We start from the raw sequence: 22,258 nt of genomic DNA, 5'->3' as shown, positions 1-22,258 counted from the left end.
CTGGGACTGTACTGGTCACCAAGGACCCACAGCTGAGAGTCGGGACGGACTCCTTACTAACACACGAAACTAGACTAAGGCTGTGCAGACGGCCCTTGACACACTAACAAAAGCACGAACTCAGTGTCTGAAAATCACGCTAACCTCCCACAGGGATTGGTCTTCCTAGACCCTTGGCCCTGCCTGCTGCCACATCCCTCTCTCCCTCTGGCACTTTCTGGGTGGTCCTCTCGCTGCCCTACTCTGGGCACTCAGCCTCCCTTACCTGTATTCCCGTTAACTCGTCTCTGACTTAACACTCACCCGGTGCAGCACGACAGACACACGCCAAGGCCAGATTTGTGCTCCCCTCACCCCGGCGCCCCCCTGGGCACCGAGTACAGACAGCTACTACAGAGAACGAAGCCTCTGGACCACAGGAAGACAGCCTGGACGCAAGCCTGAGCTCGATGGCTAATATGCATGATTCGGACAAAGTACCAAACCTGAATCTTAGAGCTTCCTCATCTGAAAACTTCGGCTGACATCTCACAAGGCTATTGTGGGGCCTACGTACAGAAAAGATCGAGAGCACCTGGTAAATAATAAAAGGGGACCCAGATGTTAGCTGATGCTAAGGCAACAGGCCTTTAATAAATGCGGTTAGGTAAACAAAGCTGCTGAAGCTGAAGCCCTCCCCCGACACTTTGGGACCCAGCGAGCCTCTGGCAAGGAGGGAGGTGAGCTTCGGGGGAGGCGACCTGGGGCTCACAGAATAGAGAGAAGCAACCACCCCGCCTCCCGCCTCCCGCCCGGGCGGAGAGGCCGAGCTGCAAAGGGAGGCCAGCGCAGGCGTTCCGAGCGCCGGAGTGCGCGAGGCCTGGTGGCCAGTGAGGGGTGTCGCTGGCTCCGCGTTCGTTACAAAACAACCGGAGACGTGACAGACCCGCGGACATATAAATGCTAACAGACGGTGCGCGTGCTCCTTCCAGGTCTAACAGGGGAGACCAGACGCTGCAGCCGACAGGAGCCCCCGACACAGGGGCCCGGAGTCTGCCTCGCCCACCCCCTGGAGCGAGCCCCCGGCCTTCACAGTCCTCACCTCGCCCCGGACTTCAGGTCAGGGCTTTCTACAGCTTCCGGGCATGCTCACCCGAGAGGCCCACAGACCAAATGTGCTGCTGCCCCACGTCCCCCACCGCCAGCCCCCTCCGGCCCCACCCTGCTACTCAGCCCTCACAGACTCACTTCAGCGAGCCCCGGCCTCCTCTCCGAAACCTCTCCTCGCCGCTCCCGCATCTACTCCCCCAGCAGCGCCCGAGGCCAGGCACGAACCCCGTCACTCGCAGACCCGTGCAGGAGCCTAGAGCCCCAGTCGGTACCTTCGGCTTTTCAACTGCTCCTCAATTCCCTCTCCGCTCTGATAGAATTGTTGTAAAACACACACCTGGGGGCACCTGGGGGACTCACTCGGTTAAGTGGCAGACTCTCGGTTTCGGCTCAGGCCATGATCTCACAGTTTCGTGAGTTCAAGCCGTGCATCGGGCTCCGTGCTGACGGTACGGAGCCTGCTTGGGTCTCTCTTTCTCTGCGTCCCTCCCCCACTCCCTCAAAATTAATAAATCAAAAAAAATTGTTTTAAATAATAAAACACACCTCTGCCGAGATACCCTCCAATTCGCAATCTTTTAAACAACCTTCCCTTCCTGCAGGTTAAACCTGACCTAATTCGGCAGAGCTCCCAAACCTCCCGATGGGCTCCTTCCCTGTCTGCCTCTCCAGCCTCAGCTTACAACCCAGCTGGGCCCGATGGGTCCCTGTTCCCTCCACCTGCCAGAGATCCTCTTGCCCCAGTATAGGCTGTTCTCTTTCACGGGCTCTGCCCTTGCCCGGCTTCCCCATCTGGGCATCTTCCTGAAGATCCCCCCCATAGCTGATGATTTCTGCCCCACGATTCACTGGGATCCTGCCCAGATGCGGTCAAAGGTCGGTCCTGCTTTTAGGTATCCGAATACCTTTCTCCACATCAAGCTAAGGGCAGGATGTAGTTCTCATCTCTGTGTCTCCAGTGTCTCACAAATGCTGGCTACACGAAAGCCTCTTGGTAAATGTTTTCTGGACTGATACTCATAGTGGAAGAATTGCTCGTAACGAATTAGAAATCTGAACGAAAGAATCAATGACCTACCTTCACACTCTGACGCGGGAAAAAGAGGAGAGTACAAGGCTTTTTCCCACCAAGTCTGTTTTTCTTGACTTCTATTCATTCCTTGAACATCAGTGTTCAATACAGGAAACTGTTGAGGTTAAACGAACACAGAAAAAAGTTTACAAGCTTTCAGGATAAAAGAGAAAATTCAAGCATTATTAACTATGAACTATAAATCCAGGATTTTTAAATGATGACTATTTTTTTTTTTGAAGTAGGCTTCATGCGTCTGACTTCAGCTCAGGTCATGATCTCTTGCTCCATGAGTTCGAGCCCCGCATCGGGCTCTGTGCTGACGGCTCAGAGCCTGAAGCCTGTTTCAGATTCTGTGTCTCCCTCTCTCTGACCCTCCCCCGTTCATGCTCTGTCTCTGTCTCTCTCTCTCTCTCTCTCTCAAAAATAAATAAATGTTTAAAAAAAAAAAAAATTTAAAGTAGGCTTCATGCCCAGCACAGAGCACAATGTGGAGCCTGAACTCATGACCCTGAGATCGAGACCTGAGCTGAGATCAAGAGTTGGACGCTTAAACAACTTGAGCCACCCAGACACCCCAAACTGACAATTATTTGTTTCTGTGTTTTTAATACTATTCTAGACAAGGTGAATTTATTTACTTTAAAGATTCTATTTTTAAGTAATCTCTACACCCATTGTGGGTCTTGAACCCAAGCGCCCCAACAAGGTGAATTTGAAAAGCCAAAGCGTTCGTAGCACATAAAAGAAGTTTTTCTTAAGAAGCATTTATATTGGAAGTGGAATGAAAATCTTTTTAGAGACACAACAAAAACTCTTACGAGGCAGAATATTCCCCATAAACATCCCCAGGTAAGGCAAATTTCTCTATTTTGGAAATGCAGAGAAGTAACAGGGCGGTCCCAAGTCTCCACTGGTGTGCAGTGCTCTGGAGAAAAGGGAGGACCCTCTTCTTCACGTGCGCGGGCAGGAGGGAGTCGAAGATGATGCGGGACAGAAAGAAACGGTACAGGCAGAGTCACCAACCTAAACGTCTTTGTAACTCAAGCATCTGCTTCGCTTGAGACCAGAGGACGGTGAAACTAAATCCAAATAAAGGACTGTGAATATTGCACACGTCTTTACCGTTTTAGAGAATGTTTTGTTACTGTTATGTGTTCAAGGTTGAAACCTGAGCTATTTTAGCAACCAATGACCATCAATCCTGACAGGATTCTGTTGCTCTCTTACACAAAAGTTGTTTTATGGGTCTGAGACTTTTTGATTCAATAATGGATTTTTTATTATTTAACTAACGGGAAACACCGCCAAGTCTCATTTTTTGCTGAACCTCGCGGTAACACCCTTAAATGAGAAACTGAAGAACCCAGCGAGGCCAGCGAACCTTCACTAAGTTCTCCCCCAGCTTACTCCAACGCTAGCGGTCAGTACGACTACTTACTAGGCAGAACTCACAGGGGTAGCCTCACGCACATGAAGCCAGCAACAGCCAAGGTCTACAGCGTTCAAGATAATTAACTGTATCCAGCACATTAATTCACAGAACCCTAAGATCTTTCTGGAAGGGCCTTGCCTTCGCTCCAAGGCACACCTACTCTATGCCAGATGGCAGCTCAGTGCTACCTGGGAGCGACACAGTCGCCCTCACCCCCAGAGCACCACTGAAAGCAGACAGATTTGGAGGCAACAAGTTCCCACCTGCAAAAGAAAATGTCCCAGGCAGCTGTGGAGGGATCGGTGTTGATTCGCACAAGGGCAGCTGTATGGCTCACCGTGAAACCCTGTCTCGAGACCGCGGGGGTGGGGGCCAGGTTAAGAAAGGGAGCAAGAACTCATCGCGGACGGTGGGAGGCAGCCGGAGAGCAAGCCGGAAGGGCCGGCATGAATGGAGAGGAGGCTGGACTAGACTGGAGCAGGACCGGCAGCGAGCTTCTTACGGGCAGGGCCCACGTCTCATGGATCTGTGCACCTCCGGGCACAAGGCACACTCAAAGCGGACACTCGATGCCTGCTGGCCTGAAGGAAAGGTGCCACCTGCGTGCAGGTCCCTGATCATCTGGTGTGCCACCCTCTGCCTCCCCACCCGCCCCCCTCTCAGGCTGAAACCACTGTTAAAGTCACCCCGGTTTCTGCTATGCTTTTAGGATGTTTTCTGCCTCCTCCCCTGAATGTCGATCAAAGGCACAGACTTCTTTGTGCTGTTCCATGCTACACCGAACACACGTCCGACGAACCTGCACTATCTTACGACCTCTTTGCACTCCGCTATCTACAGCTTCTGGGTTGGTCAGCAAAGATGACCATGCTTTGCATAAATAACGTCCACTGTATGCACGGATTCAACTTCTGGTTGGCGGAGAACGGACGAAGGGAAAGTAAGCGAGAACACAGCTGGGACGGGCCGGGCACCTCTGCCTTAGCTCCGCTCTGCCTCTCCCCCAGACGGCTTCTCATCTGCAAGCCTGTCTTCAAATCACACCTTGGCTGAGAGCCGGCCCCGAGCACCTACTTCTTGGCAAGTCCTCCAGGCACCCTGACGTGCCCTCTCCCTGGCGCAGGCACACCAGTGAACACTATAATCAGTCACATGCTGTCGGTGAATGTCACCGGCAAGGGCAGGGCTCCGTGCGTGTCCCCAGCACCCAGCCCGGCACCTGGACAGAGTGGGCTCCCGAGAAATATTCAATGAATGAACAAAACAGTGCAAAAACAGAGAAGACATGTATTTGGGCCAGAAAGCCTGACCAGAAACGTTTCTGGCACCAGATGGGACACTCAAATTCCACTCTTTAGGAGGCGGAAGCTGGGTAGAGGCCCCACCCAGAACTCTCACTGAGCTCCTGGGTCTGGGAGAACAAAGGTGACTGGTGGTCCTGAGGCTACTCCGGGAAGGGTACTGAAAAGTGCCCCCCAGCCACAGTCAGCCCTCAGGTATCCGGGTCACGAGAGGAAAGGAAAGCGAATATAAACGGAGGGACGCAGAGTGTGCACAGAGAACGGGTTCTCCTTTACTGACAGCAAGTGGCAGGCAGCAGGAACCACTCAGGCTCTGTCCCGGACACTGGGGTCAGGGGCACAGGTGGGCCGGGTGCCATGCCCCAAAGGGCCAAGGACGGTCTCCCCGCCCCCGCCTCCCGCCCCCCCCCCCACCCCCAGTTCATCAGAGCCTCTGACCGCCAGGCGTCCTCTCCTGGCCGGACCACAAACTCCTGGAGACGGCTCGACCCTCTGCTGTTTCTCCGCGCTGCGAAGAGCACGGCACCAAGTTGGCGACCGAGTAAACAACAAGGAGAACGTTTGCGCCACAAACTTAGGCACAAACGGACACCCAAGGCACGCTCCGCTGCTCCTCACCTCCGTTCTGTACTTGAGAAGCCACGAACTCACTGCTGGCAGGTGTTCTATGCACGCGAGAAACTCCAAGCCTTTTTGCCTTTGCTCGCGCTGTCCGTTCTGCCCCGAGCGCCCTGCTCCTTTCCCTTCTGCCCTGGGACCCTCGCTGCCGGGAGGGCTCTGCTCTGGGCTCCCACGGCATCCTGTGCTCACCTCCGCCACACCACCCACCGTGTGACCTACGATTACTTTCGCCCAAATGCCCTAAAAGATAAGGAACCGGCTACGCAAATCACAGCACATCTGTCCACACACTGGAACCGAAAAGGAAAGGCGGTTATAATAAAATGCCATTTCTGTGAAAAGAAAAAAAGAAAGAAAAAATCTGTGCGAATGTGTCTTTGCTTCTACGTGCCTAAATATCCTGGAAGGACGTACCAGAACACATGCTCATGGCTGCTGGGGAGGGACCTGTTCACTGTGTGTATCCACCCTCCTGTACCTTCGGAGTTTGAGCCCTATGACTAAAGTGCCTATTTCAATTAAAATAATCTGCTTACAAACTGGTCTTCGTAACAAGACTGAATTCTTCAAGGGCAAGGATGATGTCCTGTTCATCCAGGACATCTACCTCAGCAATAAGCAGGTAACAGGTATTCAAAACATGTTTGCTGAAATTGACTGAACTGAACTTTTGAAAAGAATCCACGCTCCTGGGCACCAATGCTATCAGAATTTCTACATTTTAAGTTTTTTGTTTTATTTTGTCATTTCCAAGGAAACTCTGCACCCAACCCAAGGGGCTTGAACTCACCATCACCACCCTGAGATCAAAAGTCGATACTCTGCCACTGAACAAGCCAGGTACCCCTAGAATTCCTACACGTTAGTCCACCCGCTCTGAAAAGGTGGCCTTTGAACAGTGACCTTTACAACGGGGCTCCCAGACTGCCCCCTCTCGGGAAAGGGGGGGAAGACGACCCTCGTAGGGACTCCCCTAGACTGACCAGGCAGTGTGACGGTGGAAAGGTATACACTCTGCTCCAAGCCTGGCCCCGTGCTGTCCTGTCAGACCCTCTCCCAACCTCCCCATACCTCAGATCAATCTATGATGGGAGCTCTGACCCCGCTCTACACCCCAGCACCTCCGCCCAGAGGCTGGGCTGAGAGCCGCGGCTACAGGGAGACCAGCAGACAACCCCGCAAGGCCCTCTGAGGACTTGACTAGAGGCCTTCCAAGACAACCCAGAATGCTGATAACATGTAAATCCATCAACATACTAGAAAGCGAAGGAATATGGCAGTGGTATGATGTAGAATCTCGCTTCTTCCCTCTTTTTCTTTCTTCCCAATCTGGAACCAGGTGAAATACAAAGTACATAAAGGAAAATTCGAGGATAAAAAGCGGGGCAATAAACAGACAGATAAAGGCTAACAACGTTATTGGTTTTCTTTCTCGGCAGCTCGGATTTCAACGTTTCAATGGGATTCAGTTCACACCTACAGGTCTCTGGGCAAGCTAACCAGAGCAGTGACTCTCTGTGGGGCTTCCTCCCATCACGAGCACCCGCGTCCCACCTAGGCACTGACCCCACAAGGGAGGAAGGCAGAATCTATATCCGTAAGCAGCTTATAACCTAACAAGAAAAAGTACATACATGACTCACGAAAAATGGGAAATGTGGGGCGCCTGGGTGGCTCAGTCGGTTAACTGTCCAACTCGGGGTCAGGTCACGATCTCGTGGCTTGGGAGTTCGAGCCCCGCGCTGGGCTCCGTGTTGACAGCCCAGAGCCTGGAGCCTGCTTCCGATTCTGTGTCTTCTCTTGCTCTGCCCCTCCCCTGCTCACACTCTCTCTGTCTCTCTCTCAAAAATAAGCAAGCATTAAAAAAAAAGAAAGAAAAAAAAAAGGAAAATGCAATAGAAAAAGAGGCACAGGGTGCATGAGAAGTAAGAGAAGGGAGAAATTACTTCGGATGCTGGTGGGGGTGGAGAAGGAGAGAGGGAAGGAATCAGGGAGCAAAAGGCGGTGGGGTCTGGAGAGCCTCTTGGTACAGGGGGTACAGGTAGGATTTCGACATAGGAGAGGTGGGTGGAGCGGGCACGGGGACAGATGGCAGGTAGGACATCTAGTGGCTCTCTGGCCACTCGCGGCAGGACTTGTAAACACCTCCAACTATCTTTTTAATAAGCTGCTCCTGGAAAAAGGCCAGGCACGGCCAAATAACGGTTGGGAAACAGGCAGATCACTGTGCTTTTTGTGAAACAGGTTATTACCTCAAGTGTGATTTCTAGCGCACTCAATTTAACCTCGAACCACTTCTCAGGAACAAAGGGGATCGTGACTCCCATTCACAAAACGACTACTACTAATGAACCTCGTCTGACAGACTCAACACGCAATCCACACAGCTCGAGGAGTATGTACTTGGTACAAAGCGAGGAACGTCATCGTAGTTCTGCAGAAGCCCTTCTGCCACATCTGGACCGTGGGCTAGTTTTCACGTGTACCACAATCCACGCGAGAGCACTCGACATAGATGTGGTTTATTTTACATGTGAAACTAAGTTTCAAACTGATCAGCCTCTCGGAGGCCCTCGGGTGGGCTCGCTCGCTAGCTAGCTACTTAAAGAAACCATCCGCTTCGGCTTCCAAGGAGCAAAGGGCCTTCTGCAGAGTTCGGAGCCACTCCCGATCCGTCACCTTCCCAGTCTGGAATGCTTGAGGATGAGGTTCTGCCTGACGCATGGTACGTGCAGATCAAGACAACGCTCGAGAAGCTCCTATCCTGTGATTTAAAAATGTCTTTCCTCTGCAGAAGACGTCTCCGGTCTGGCTCAAATTTATAAACATCAAATCCACTTTAAGTCCTTATGTAAAGTCATGAGAACATAAGTTTTAAGACATTTAAGCTGGTTTCCCAATAACTGAACCCTACCCTTCACTGCCCGATACGGCTGTTCTTACACTCAAGTCCGAGCCACGGCTTTCATCACGTACCAACACACGCACACACCTACCTCTTCCAGCTGTCCCGAAGAAACTGGATTATCTTCATAAGCAGGAAACTGACAACCTGCTTTGCAACTGCAAAAATTATTAATCTCTTCCTCGCATTGTGCCATTATTTTACAATTTGCTTCTGAGCTTTCTAAAGCAATTTCCGGAGATTCATTCATGCTACACTCCAAACACTGATTCCGCTTCCCCGCTGGCAGAATCCCGGCTGATTCCTCCTGAGAATCCAGTGATGTCTGAGCGCTCTTTTCCATGCCAGACTTTTTTAACCTGGGAAGGAATTTTCCAGACTCGAGCTCTGATTTTCCATAGTAATGGCCTTCTTTCTCCGCATCTTCTTCCAGTGGCTGGAGATCTGCCTGGGGATCTTCAAACGCATCGGCTTGAGAAGGAATGGGCAGATTTGCCTCCTCTTTCTCAGATTCAAATTCCGACTCACTTCCTCCTCCCGGGGACAGCTCAGATGCAGAAATGGGGCGGAAGTGAGTCCTCGGAGAGATCCGAATAGCCCTGTACTGTGTTCTGTCGACGCCACATATCCTGGGGTGAAACGCTTCGCCGTCCGAATCAGAGCACAGGATGGATTTCGGTTTAAAACTCGGGCTGAAAGAGGCAATCCCTTCGGGTTCGAATGAACACTCCACGTGAAGAACTTGTGAGAACGGATTGCTTAAGTCAAAGGAAGAGAAGGAATATTCAAGCCCAGGATCCTCAACCTGAAAGTTACCACAAGCTCCTAGTAAGTCTTCATGGAAGATAAAAGAAAATCCCTTATTTAATCCATTTTCCCCACTCCTCGGCGAATCGTTCTGCTCAAACGACACGAAGGGTTTCCACAACTGCCTGTGACCGGGAGCGAAACTGTTTCCCGGGGTCATGAAGACATCCGTACCTGCTATGGTCACCACGTCAGAAGCCGCACACTGCAGCAGGCTTCCCTTCGTGGGACCGGGCGGGACGACCGCCCACTCCCCGTCACTGCTGAAGGTCTTGAGTTCTCCGTAAACTCCTCCGAGAATGAAAGTGTTCTCTTTGTCCTGGGCCACGTCCCAAGGTTTCGAGGGCGTAGTGTAGTCGCCACCGTCCACCTTCGACAGCTCCCCGGACACAAAAGCTCTCTTGTCCGGGCTCTCCTTCTGGCCCTCCCACAGACGGTACTCCGACCTCTGCACGGCCTTGCTGGGCTCCCGGAGGGTCTCGGCCTCGGCCTCGGCGTCCCGGCAGCAGCAGCAGTTGGTGACATCGGTCGGGAACAACTCCTCGTCCGTTCGCTCTACGTCTGCCGTAGCGACAGAACCCCCGTCTGCCATCTTTGTCCAAATGTCTTTAATGACCCCTGAGCTGTAACCGCCTCCACGTGGACCGCTCTCGCCACACCCTCGCGCAGTTTCCAAGGTTTTGGGTTCCGTTTTTTGTTCTAGCTGAATACCGCAGACAGATTCTAGCTTCGATGTTTGTTTGAAGACTAAGGTGGGAATTTCTCCCAACGTTCTACTGTTTTGCTGGCAAGTTTCGTCTTGCAAGAAATCTAGAAGTTCTTCATCTACATAATTTGACGAGACTCTAGGAACCACATAATTCATATCTTCTGCGTTAAACTGCGTGGACTCTTCAAACTGAATATTTAACGTCTCGTTGTCTGAACGCGTCTCTTCCGAATGGGACCATGGACTACAAGTTCTTGTTGAGAGATTAGAACAGTGTTCGTTTTCTTCAAAGGCACTATTTTTGGTCCATATTAGCAATCTAGACTGTGTTTTCCCAAGCATATTAGCACTAGAATCTGTATTTTCATTCCCCAAGTTGAGTGTTTCAAAAGAAAACGGTAAAACAGAATTACTGCATTGCACTTCAAACACTGAAAAACAAGAGTTTATACCAGATCCTTCATTAATATCTGAAAAGAGCTCCTGATTGCCAGCAAGCAAATGTGGATTGAGCGCCGTGCTGTCCAAGATCGGGGAGAGTCTGATTGGAGAATCCCCCCCAAAACTCTCCCCGTCGGCATCGCCCGAGCTGGATGAACAGCACTCCCAGAACTGAGCCAGATTGCCGAGGTCTTGCAGGAATAAGCCCTCGGCGCCCACGGAGCTGGTAGAATCTGTCCATATTGCACGTTCCCCTTGCAACTCCATTCCATCTAACACTATGCAACATTCTGCCTCAAAATCGGTTTTCTCTTTGCTTTTTTGTCGAATCATATTCAAAATCCGACTTTCTCCTTGCGTGGTTTCTGAGGCACCAGGATCCAACATGGATTGATCAATGTCCACTTCATAGAAGTGTGTTAATTCTGACAGATGAATACCATCCAGATATTTGTTGTCCTCCGGGAGAGGACAGAACGAGGTCCCAGTGAGGTCAACATCCTCATTGATGACCGCAGGCATTTCTACAAAATGACCATCAATGAAAGTACCTGCTGCGAGGTATGTTTTATGCATATTATTGTTGCTGATACAAAGACCGTGCACGGACTCTGACAACTCGTCCACCGCCTCCGACGGCAGGTCGCTCGCATCCGGTCTGTTTCGGTAGGTGGTCTCTAGTTTGCTTTTCCTGCTCAGAGGAACGAAATACTCGGCAATCGGCTCCGTGTACCACAGCGGCTCCTCCTTGTACTCCCTGTCGTTTCTGCTCTCCAGGGACAGGTCTCTTCCTTCGGCGCTCCCGGGGTCTCTCCTCCCCGGGTCCTTCAGGGGCCTCTTCCCGCGCCGGCACAGCGGCTTGATGGAGCCGCCGCCACCGCCGCTGCCGCTGCTGCTGCTGCCGGCGGCGTGGACGGCCCGCTCGGCCTTGTCGCCGGGCTTCAGCGACAGCCTGCCCGGCCCGTTCCGCCCTTTCTTGTTCCGAACTTCTCGCGTCTTGTGTCGGACTTTCACGCACTTCACGGAGGCTTTTAGTTCTCCCCGAGGACCGCTCGAACTTGAGCCCGCTTCACTCGAGCCGGAGGACCACGAACGAGGGCGAATCCGTCCCTCAGGTTTGTGTCGGACCTGCTTTTTGTACAGGGCGGGCTTCTCTTCCGTGGCGCCGTGCCCGAACCTGTCCTCCTTCTCGCTTCTGCTCTTGCTCTGGGCTCTCTCGTGTGCAGTGGTGCCCGCCTCGCGGCTTCTCTCCTTGCTCGCTTCGCCTTCGCTGTTGCAGTCTTTGGGGGAGGACGTGTCTGTGCTGGCGGGGGGCGCCGTGGACGACGACGAAGAGCTGGAGTAAGAACAGACTTTAGACCTGTTCCACACGGTCATGATCTCCTGCAGGCAGACCGGCTTCTCGGACAGCGGTGGGAACGCTTCGTAGTACCTGAAACACAGAGGGAAGGCTTCAAGGAGGGCACTCAGACACAGCAGGCGACAGCGCCTCCCGTTTTAACAGCCACCACTGACGTCACCCACGAACCATGAACTTTCAAGCCAAAAACAAGCGACACAGCGAAACACGCCTTACGTTTAGTCCCGTGTCTTGAGCAACTTTATGTTCAGCACGGACACGAGCCCTCGAAGGATATTTAGAATATTGGGAAGAGGACGGTTTTCGTCCTTAAGGTCTTAACTGAGAAGTCACAAAGGACAAATACAACGCAGTGGCAAGCAAGTCATCTCTTGGTAAGAAAGAGCTGCATCTGAGTCTCCGCTCACGTGACTTACTACGCTGGTGACTTGAAGCTCGTTATCTGCGGTCCGTCCCGTCCGCATTCTCAGCCGTACAAGGGCGGCCACGGGACTTCTCTCCCGAGGCCCTGTGGAGCACGGGGAGGGGAGGAATTTGAAAGCTGGAGCGCACGAGCTCTGAAGCCACGCTCCCCGACTGGGAACCTTGACGCTGCCCTGACTAGCTGTGTGACCTCAGGCATGTGACAGAACGTCTCCGCGGCCTAGGAAACACACGTAATACTTTTATCTGCCTCACAGAGCTGTGAGGAGCAAAGGAATTAATGTACGAGAGGAGCGGGAATATTATGGGACTGTTGTCACCGTTACATTTTCTCAGGAGCCATGCCCGGCATTAAGTCAGACACGGCACGGATGAGGAAGGGTACTCGGCTGTTTGGGAAAGAGGATGCTGGTGCGGCCCAGAACCATTAGGAAAAGTGGGCCACAGCAGAGCCCTGACGTTCCAGAAACGTCGCAGTCTGGGGAGTACCACTTGTGAGGCACAGGAACCTGTGTGCACACGAAACCCGAGGAGGCCAGCGACTACTGGAAATGCAGGGTAGGAAGAGCCACGGAGCCTCCTTCTACAGGGCCTGAAAACAAGGAAGGTGACTTTCCAATCTGCCAAGAAGCCGGTAGTCCCGGCAAATCTCAGAGCAAGACGGACTGCCAAAGCAAGAATCTAGAGTCGGGTTGCCTACCAAGGGCACCGTACTCTGGAGACAACAGTCAAGGTCACTTGTGAGGTGACAAAAGGCCATGTTTTCGAAGGGCCTATGTTTGATTCTCCTTTCCAGTCTCTACCAGAGCTGTCTAATGGGAATACATCGTGAACCTCACAGAGAATTTTTAACCTCCTAGGAGTCACATTAAAAGTGCAAGAAAACACAGGTGAAAGGGAATCCAATGATGTAGCTTACTTAACCAAATATATCCACAACATCATCCTTGTAACATATAATTGGTATTTTAAAATATTAATGTAATATTTTACATTCCTTTTTATACCAAATTTTGAAATCTCGTGAGAGTTCTACATTTACAGCACATCTCAATTTGAAGTGGCCACATTTCAAGTGCTAAGCAGCCACACGTGACTTACGGCGGCCACACTGGACAGCAAGCACCTGTCCACATCAACCAATAAAAGCTATTTTCACCTGAAGTTCTAGAAGTTCGTAAGATTCAAATAAATTGTACAATAAGCAAGTTCTGCTTATAAAGCAGCTGACTTTACCAGCCATCTACAAACAAAGGACTCAGAGCACCTTCAGGAAACAAGCTTGACAAGGTCAATGACTTGCCCACACTTCTTTGTACGCAGCAGTGGAACCCCGCTTTCCCTGCGTGCGGAACAAGGGCGAGCCCACTTTCTTACAGCCGTCTCCGGGGACTGGTGTGACAGCACACTGGGTGGACAGTCAGTAACAACCGTGTTTCATTCGCTCACCCAGTTCCCAAATCCTGATTCAGTACATATGACAAGGACAGGACCGTCTCATTCACCTCTGAATCCTCAGTGTCACGCACACAAGAAGTGCTCAACACATGTTTCCTGGATTATAAAATGGGAGACTGAATACAAGGCAACGAACAAAACCAGTAAAGCACACAGCAGTTATTAGTCGGATTTTTAACCATGCACATTTTGTTAATGAATACAATCTTACATACATTTCCACTTGATCCTTTGCTGTAGGGGATAATTCTGCCTCTGGAGAGGGAGACCCCTCTAACTTTTTGTGAATCTTCTCTTCTGTTATGAAACAAAAATTCAGAAAGATTGGTCTTGTATCTAGTTAACAAATGATCCTTTTTTTTTTTTTTTTAAGTTTCTCAAGGAACTTTAGTCGGAAATCATATAGGCTTAGTGGCTTGAAAAGAACTCTATACCCAATTTGTCTTCTTATTCAATAAAGATCTACTTCTTCACAGCACCAGAGGGAATTCTCTAGCTTCACCATACTGATGGGGAGCTGAGGGGTGAGAGCTGTTCGCCTCATCACTGACAGAGGGCTCTAGAGGCACCTGACTGACAGACTGACATCCCCTATTAATTACAGCAGAAGGAGAGAGACCACCTGTTTAATTCCAGAAATTATTTTCTCGCTCAATTCCCCACTCATGGACTTTGTACTGACTCCTCTCAACCGATACGAATCTGTTAAGAAAATCCATTACGATCAGCTCTCTTACAACATCTCTGAGCAAGGGCTGTGTTTCAATAAAACTGAAGCAAAGGGCTATACTCTCAGCTTAGCTCATGGTACCTACTGCCTTAGGTTAAAAAGAAATAAACTGTGCCCTTAGAAGGAAGGCTCAAGGGTCACTGGGCAGCAAAATGGCCATGAAGAGGGCAAGAAAAACAAAGACCCTTAACTTTAACACATAGCTTTCACTCCAAGGGCTTGCAGAAAAGTTGGCCCAAGAAGCCGTGAGGATTCACGAGTCGAAAAGACTTTAACGAGCTTCAAAGACTGCCCTTCCAAAAAACCTCCAAGAGTCAAGGCAGAAATTCCTGTCAAATCTGAAATAATCAGTGTCAACACCCTCGGAGGCCTTGATGTCAACGGGCAGATATTCACGGGGGACAAGGACGGGAAGGAGGAAATATCGCTCCCGATCCCGATCCCTGGGTTTTGATGTGAACATGACACCAAACATCCCCCCCCATCGTGAGGGCGCCCGTGGATTAAGTGACTCCTCTGAGAGCAGGGACCTATCGACAAGGGACCGCTAAGGGTGACCCAGAAGCCACTAAGAGCTGAAGACACAGCATGATGCTGCCATGGAGACACAATGAACACAAAGACTTTCCTCTTCTTGTCTGTCTCTGGCCGATCCTAGGGTGTCCTCAACCATCTCCCTTGGTGCCCGCGGCCCTGGTGCGAATGGCCTACTGTGTGCAGGACGCAAACAGCCTACTGCGTGCAGGCCCTCCAGGGGCTACGCTCACCTTGCTTACTCTGCAGGTCTTTCAGTCTGGAGCAGAGCTCCTCCACCAGAGTCTCGATACCAGAGCTCTGCGTGAGAACAAAACACACATTAGTTTACTGCCAGGTATATAAAAAATCAGGTATCTGTACACCCTTGCTTTAACATAAAGGTCTTACAAATCTTCCACGTTCCAAATGAAATGCGTTATCAATACGTAAACAACACAAGAGTTGAAAAGCTACAGGTTTGCTGATCCAATTTAGTACACATATTTTACTAGTAAAGTGTACTCAACGGCACCTGCTGATAAAATGTGAAAGTATGAATGTACCGCCCAGAATGGCTGGTCTTCCCAGGGGTATGGCATGTCACCCACGGTGCAGCCTACGGACCTAAACACTCATCGTACGGCCAACGGTCACCATCAAAAACAATATTCGATATCTGCGTGAGGAAATCTTGTACCGGACTCAGTACAAAGAGGGGGGGAAAAGTCACAAACATCGCGTGCAGCTCCTCTGGGAGCTCATGGTCTAGAGAAAACAAAGCAATTGTGTTCTTTTCTCCAGTGAACACTGACCACTGAAACAAGAAAGCACTCAGAGCCACGGCCCTGAGCGAGTGTGAAAGCTTTGTCTTCTCTTAAAGGTCACAAGCAGGGCACAGAAGAGCCTGAAACTGGGAGGGTGACAAGAAGAGCCAAAGCTCCCGGAGGGATAGATGCTGGAAACACCACAAACAAATAATCGTTTGCTACGAAGACTCTGAAACTTGAAAGTTTTTCTATTTCTCACAGGAAGAAAGAAAAGTCCTTCAGAGAGTACGAAAAGGGAAGAGGAATTTCCGAGGACCTTTACTCAGTGGTCGGAGGTCCTATTTAAACCGGAACGGAGTCTCTCTCCGGTGGGCGCGATCCGGACAGGTGCACAGGATTCCGCTCCACCCGCCGCCCTCATGGGGCCTTGAGGGGCTAAAAATAGAACTGTTCCCCATTCACTGAACTCAAAATGACTCAGCACAAGTATTACAGACATCCTAAACAAGAAACCACACAGTTCCAGTCTGAACAGCAGGAAACGGCGCAGTGAAAATGGTTAATTGTAGACGCTGCCAGTTACACTCTATCCCGGACATATCACAGCTTTTAGTAGGGACGCAGGACAGAGGGCGACAGGCAATGGGCCACAGAAGGGCTGTCCCTCCCTTAAAAACACCCCTAAGACCCGTGGCAAATGTTAGTCACAAACACTGCTCTGACCACCTAATTCCATCAGGAAGACTCTGCTTACCATAACGTTCAAGGTGTGATGAATATGGCCGTTTTAGTCCATTTCCTCCAGACCACGAACCTAACACCGGTGTCAGCTGACCCGCTGCTCGCTGCACGCTGTTCTCTACAGCGAGCCTATGTCACTGTGTTTCTAAACCTAGCGCCAGTCTCCAGTGCCGAGGGCCGAGCCTCTCGGGATCACCATTCAACTTCACTCAGGTCCCCGCGACGGCCGGCCATTTAATATTCTACACGGAGCGATCGTCCTCACTAGTGACTACACGGTATTTCTTTTTTATGCTTTGTTTTGGAAATTACCTCCACACATCTGTGAAGTTTACTCGCTCTGGACAGCAAGGCAGCTTGAAGTATACGCATCTGCTCTCCTAGCCACGTGGCAACGAAACGGGGAGCTTACTCCCGAACGCGGCTACGAGCACGCTCCACCCCCCAGGCTCTGTCCTCTTTCCCCGACTACTGCAGCATCCTACTTAGGTGAAAAATAATCATCAGATCGCTGGGCTAGGCCTGAAAACTGAGGAACAGAAAGGGCCACCAAAAGCAGCCTCGTCCCCGGTCGTCTCCCGGCGGGTACTGTTCAGCGTTCACCTGGAGCCGGTGGCGAGAAATTCTGCGTACTTTCCCAATTCTGATGTAAGCTGTTAGATGTTTTACGAGTACACCACGTCCACGAGGGCACTCAAGGGTACTTGAGAGCCTGTGGTGTCCGAAGAAATAAAGTAAACGAGACCGGTTTTAGTGACGGCTGTAAGGGAGAACACGCTGTAGGTGCCCAAGATGCCACCGTTCCCACCGAGCTCACACACTGCTGTTCCTAACTGCACTGCCTACGGGGATGGCCCAGGATCCCAGGAGCGTGTTTGAAAAGGCCCCCCCGCACAGGGAGAGCAGCTAAAATTCAAGTACCGGAACTCCAAATCTGGAAACTGGTGATGCCCACGTGGGGACTGGCAAGTTTCTGAATGCACGACCATTCACTGCTTTATCACTGGCTCAGCCAACGGTCACGAGCAGGGTCGGTCGTGAGCACACCTGGGCTGGGCGTGACCCACGGACAGGCAGGACCCTGTCCTCCGGGGGTTTACACTGTAGTAACGCCTACTTCTAAGAAACGGGCTCCCACGTCCCACCGGCCTGGGTCTGAATTCGCACCCCGCCACACGTGCACCGGGCAGCAGGGCCCATGTGCTGCTTTACCTGTGACCCTGAGACCACACTTTCCCCCTCAAGAGGCTCGAGGCCCAACGAGGATGACGTACACGTGAGGCCCCATCGGAATGCCCGTCACATCAGTCATCTAAACGTCGATGCCACTTCTAGATTTTGTTGATGTTTTTCATTATCCAGAATCTCCCTATTGAATTCCCAATTTCTAAAATGCCTTTAAATTCTGCTCTGGGGGCACCTGGGTGGCTCAGTAGGTTAACTGTCCAACTTCGGCTCAGATGGTGATCTCACGATGCATGAGTCTGAGCCCCGCATCGGGCTCTGTGCTGACAGTTCGCAGCCTAGAGCCTCCTTCCGATTCTGCGTCTCCCTCTCTCTCTCCGTCCCTCCCCTGCTTGTGCTCTCTCAAAAATAAATAAACATTAATAAATAAATAAATTTTGCTCTGATTGGAGTTTGAGGTTGGAGGAGTAAGAAAGATAATTAACCTGACCCAGAGAACCCCAAGTCCTCTGGATTCTGCCCGGGCAGGGGGCCCCCACATGGCCACGCCCTCTCACAGAAGCTCGGGGTAAAGCTAAAGGCCCGGGCTTTCCATGGAGACCCAGCCTCGGTCAGACTCCGCAGCTACTGTCCCGCTGCTTCCGGCAAATTCTCTCATTGGTTCCCATCTTCAGGACGTCTCCGCCCTCTCCACGCCAGCCATCCTCCTCATCACCAACATAAAGGAAACACAGTCAACCGCACACACTCCCCCACCCCGTTCTCTCTCCTCTCCACATCCAGAGGTTTCTGTCGCCATTCTAACCAACTCAAAGGTTCACCTTTTATGGACAGATGGTTTGAACTGGGAATTTCCTAACTGCTGGCCAGACACTCCCACCCCAGGCCTGCGGTCACTAACCAATATGACACTCGGGGACCTCGAGCTGCCGGGTCCGCTCACAGTGATGTGAGAGTCAAAACAGGTCTGGGTTTGAACACCATCCCAGGGCTCGCCCCGGGACGCTCCCTAAATCGTTCACCCACCACAGACTCGCTTTCCACACCCGGAAAATGGTGTGGAAAATTCCGCGGGGGATTTCCTCCGCTCCACCTTCCAACCCTTGTGCTATCACATTCAGAACGTGAGGAGGTCATCCAGTCCCCTGAACGTCTCTTCCTCATCCTCAAGGCTGCGGCAGCTGGACGGCGATTCGGACAATTCGCCGGCTTTCATTCACTCCTGCGTCTCCATTAAGGTATCTCACACCCTCCCTCCCGGGAGCCCGGTGTCCCCGCCTGCCTCCATCCCCACCAGGATGGAAAAGTGTAGCACTCTGTGCCCGCAGGAACCGTGTCTGCAGGCACGCAGCGCCAGCCCCACCCACGGTGGGGCGCCAGCCGGGGCCCCCCACCCCTACCCTCTTGGAATGCTAACTCCTGGGCCCCCTGCATGTACAGACCTACGCTGGCCGTGTGGCCGTCACAGCCAGCCTCCCCGCCGAGAGGCCAGACAAGCGAGGAGAGCAGCCTGGATCTTCCGGTCCCAGGGCCACTGGACTGCAGCAGTGTGAGACCCCACACAAGACCAGCCACGGAAGAACCTCCCAGCTGAGCCCTGGCGTACCCACACGACTGGGAGGAAGCCAGACGGCTAGTGTAAGTCACCCAGCTGTGGGGTATTTTGTCATGCGGAAGCAACCCAGGTACAGACGGCCCGACGCTCCTCCGCTCAGACCCACCCTGCATGGGCACGGAGCTCTTTTACAATTTTTCAGATCTCAGGTTTTAATTTCTAAAGCAGAGTTGGAAGATTCGTGGGAGGAAACCCAACTAGATACCGAGGCAGGATTACTGGTGACGATTCACTGTGAAGGACCGCTTTCATTTGAAAAACCTTTTTAAAATTTAGAACTAAGTTAACGTTAAGCCAGTAAACAAAAGAGCACCAGGGGAGACAAGGGAGAATGCACACCAGCGTTCACGAGCTCACGCCTCTGGCAGCCAGGGAAGTTAGAGGAACAGGTGAGGCGGTCGGGCACAGCACAACAGGAAGTGGTGGGTGAGGCGTGGGCTGTGCGGAACAAACATCCCTGGCCTACGGCCGAAGATTTGAAAAACATTAAAAACCCAAACAAATGAAAAGCTGTTTCTGCCACGGCACCTGCATGAGGGCCGTGATCCCCGCCCTCGACCACAGGAAGAGCTACAAAAATCTACCCGCTGGCTGCCTCCAGCTCTCACGTCCATCTGCTCTTCTAGAATACGATGTGAGAGAAGAGAGACAGCCACTGGATAAATATCGTCACATACCCGTCACGTGCCAGGGAGGACAAGATCTACATCTTCTTAGAACGATGGGCAAAAGACAGTTATTTGTCACAGAAAGTAGAGGATGTCAGCCTCTGTTGTAAGTAACGATCAAACAGATTAATCAAGCCTTAGAAAGAAGTTCACTGTGCTCTGTATCATCTTTAGCGGGGCAATGGGACGCCAGGAGTGCGTGATCCGGGTGCGTCAGGCGCGCCGTCCCGTGTCAACGCCAGACAAGTCATTGGACTTCTCTGGGCCCCCATCTCACTGTCTACGAAGAAAGAACGCTTCAGCTGGAGCAAAGCTCTTCAGCCCTCCTGTTCCATCGCCACACCTCGTTTGCTTAGGCAGACCCCGTGTGTAGCAAAATGTTCTGTTGCTTACTTTACTTTGGAAACGGCAGTTTCTTTTCCCTTCAGACACCCACACTCCTCCGGTAGCAACTAGACTTCCTGAAGGAGATTCAGGCACAGAGGCTTGTTGGGCTCTGGGTCAAATGTTCGGATACGCTATTCCTCACACCTCACGGTTCAATTAACAAGAGTAGCCCAGTTCCTCAACACAGAATTTAACAGTTATTTTTAATCTAGAAAGCACGATCTCTTAAAGAAGCCAAGAGTGGGCACATAAGGAAAGAATGCACGTAACAACAGGTTAGTGTATCTTTCTGGTTAGTCCCGTAGCTTTCACCAAATAAAAGCCCGTGATGGTAAAACAGTTAAAACACCCTGACTCTAATCCAGCTTTTCTGACATCCAGAAAATCCCTGTGTGCACAAGGATGTGCATGCAGACTGCTCTCCGGACGACCTCTAGAAAAGCCCTGTGTGCGCATGAGGGCACACGTATGCAGAGTGCTCCCCGGACAAGCCTTGCGTGTGCACAAGGACACGTGTACAGAGTGCTCCCCGGACGGCCTCTAGAAAAGCCCTGCGTGTGCAGGAGGACATGTGTACAGAGTGCTCCCTACTGTACTCTTTATTAACCGTCAAAAATGGGACAGAATCGAAAGGTCCGTTGCCAGAAGAATAAACAGCTATATGGTCTTACAATGGGCAACTGTTTAGCGGTGAAAAGGAGTTAATCGCATTATCAAACACAGATAAAACTCCAAAAATGTTGACTAAAAGAAGTTGCAAAATATGTGCAGAGTGGTTCCGCTCACATAAAGTTAACATGTGAAAGTCTCCCACTGGTGTGCTCCCGAAGCAGTGTTTAGTGAAAGTATACAGATATGCACGGGAAGGACAAGTCCACGTTCAGGACAGCGGGAGCACCTGAGAGAGACGGACTAACGCGCCATCGGGAAAGAGCGCAGCGGGGGGAGGGGGGGCTTTGCTTGTAAGAACTTACTTCTGAAGCCAGGCACACGGCTATTCAATGCTCCGTATTCTCTGTACCTTCCCCCGTCTGCCTCTGCACCCTCGCGCACTCGGTCCTTTTTACGTCCCACGCCACAGCACCTCACATGCCTGTTTTGCCCTCTCACTCCCCTCAGCCGCAGATTTTATAGCAGCTGTTCCCCCTTTCTTGCCTTTCTCCTACCCTTACTTCTTGACATTTAAAAGTCAGGAATTTCCTGCAGAAACCACAATTTCCCACCTTTCCTAAAGCGAGCCCAGAAGTTCTGGCCCCATCAGGACCACATCTGCCATGGCCGCAACCAGCTAGTGCGGGGCTGGGCCGGTGCCCCACAGGCCTCACCGCACCTTACTGTCTTCCTTATGCAACTTCCCACCTGGCCCCAGAGACAGGAGCGTGCCACGTCTGGGCGAGATACACACACAAGCCAACAGTCTATTGTCCGGCCTCCTCCAGAACCACCCGGCCGCCTTCCGGAGTCTCCACTTGGCCCTCTCCCTGGGAGCTCACATTCAAAGCTCTATTCACACCCTCACCCACCCACCCACCCACGGATTAGTGTTTCTTCCCTGATTTCCTTTCCTCAGACATGAAAATTCCATTCTTGCAGCTGCTCAGACCAGAAACCTTGGCTATCCCTCGCTGGGTTCCTCCCTCTTCTCCACTCCAAATGGGGCCATCAGCTCTACCTTCAAAATATATCTAGAATCCAACTAGCGCTCACGGTCCTCTACCTTCCAGACCACTGCTTTCTCAGAGTCTTCCCCTGCCCCCCCCCACCACCCCCAGCCCAGCGGCCCATGGGGCCCTATCAGTGTCAAAGTCAGGTTACACTAGCCTCTGCTCCAGACCCTCCAGCCCTCTGCCACCTCCCCGAGGAAGAGCCAAAACCCTCCCAACGGCCTCCGGGTGCCCCTGAATGCCCCTCCCTCCACCTAGACTGAGGAGATAAGGCCAAGGCTTCTTCGGCAGGGCTGGCTGTGACCGCACAGCCACCTTGAGCCTTCTCAGCTTTAGCCACGGGCTTCTCAGGGGTCTGGCCTAT

At 51.7% G+C, this 22,258-nt stretch overlaps 1 protein-coding gene across 2 annotated transcripts in view; it reads right to left on the bottom strand.

Moving 5' to 3' along the window:
- The window catches only part of LOC131507873 (uncharacterized protein KIAA0232), a 214,510-nt gene that overhangs the window by 133,606 nt on the left and 58,646 nt on the right, over nt 1-22,258 (bottom strand). The window contains exons 4-9 of one of the 2 annotated variants that reach the window (XM_058723162.1): nt 15,119-15,185; nt 13,837-13,918; nt 13,613-13,717; nt 8,515-11,812; nt 6,776-6,847; nt 2,168-2,276 (exon numbers count right to left, since the gene is read on the bottom strand). In XM_058723162.1, coding sequence (XP_058579145.1) covers nt 2,168-2,276; nt 6,776-6,847; nt 8,515-11,812; nt 13,613-13,717; nt 13,837-13,918; nt 15,119-15,185 — 3,733 coding nt within the window. The remainder of the gene's footprint in view (nt 1-2,167; nt 2,277-6,775; nt 6,848-8,514; nt 11,813-13,612; nt 13,718-13,836; nt 13,919-15,118; nt 15,186-22,258) is intronic. The other variant, XM_058723163.1, reaches the window with a different exon arrangement.

Source organism: Neofelis nebulosa, chromosome 3 (genome assembly GCF_028018385.1).
Source record: "Neofelis nebulosa isolate mNeoNeb1 chromosome 3, mNeoNeb1.pri, whole genome shotgun sequence".
In the NCBI taxonomy this organism is placed as follows: Eukaryota; Metazoa; Chordata; class Mammalia; order Carnivora; family Felidae; genus Neofelis; species Neofelis nebulosa.
Note: the sequence above shows the minus strand (reverse complement) of the source record. Positions and strands in the feature narration are given on the sequence as shown.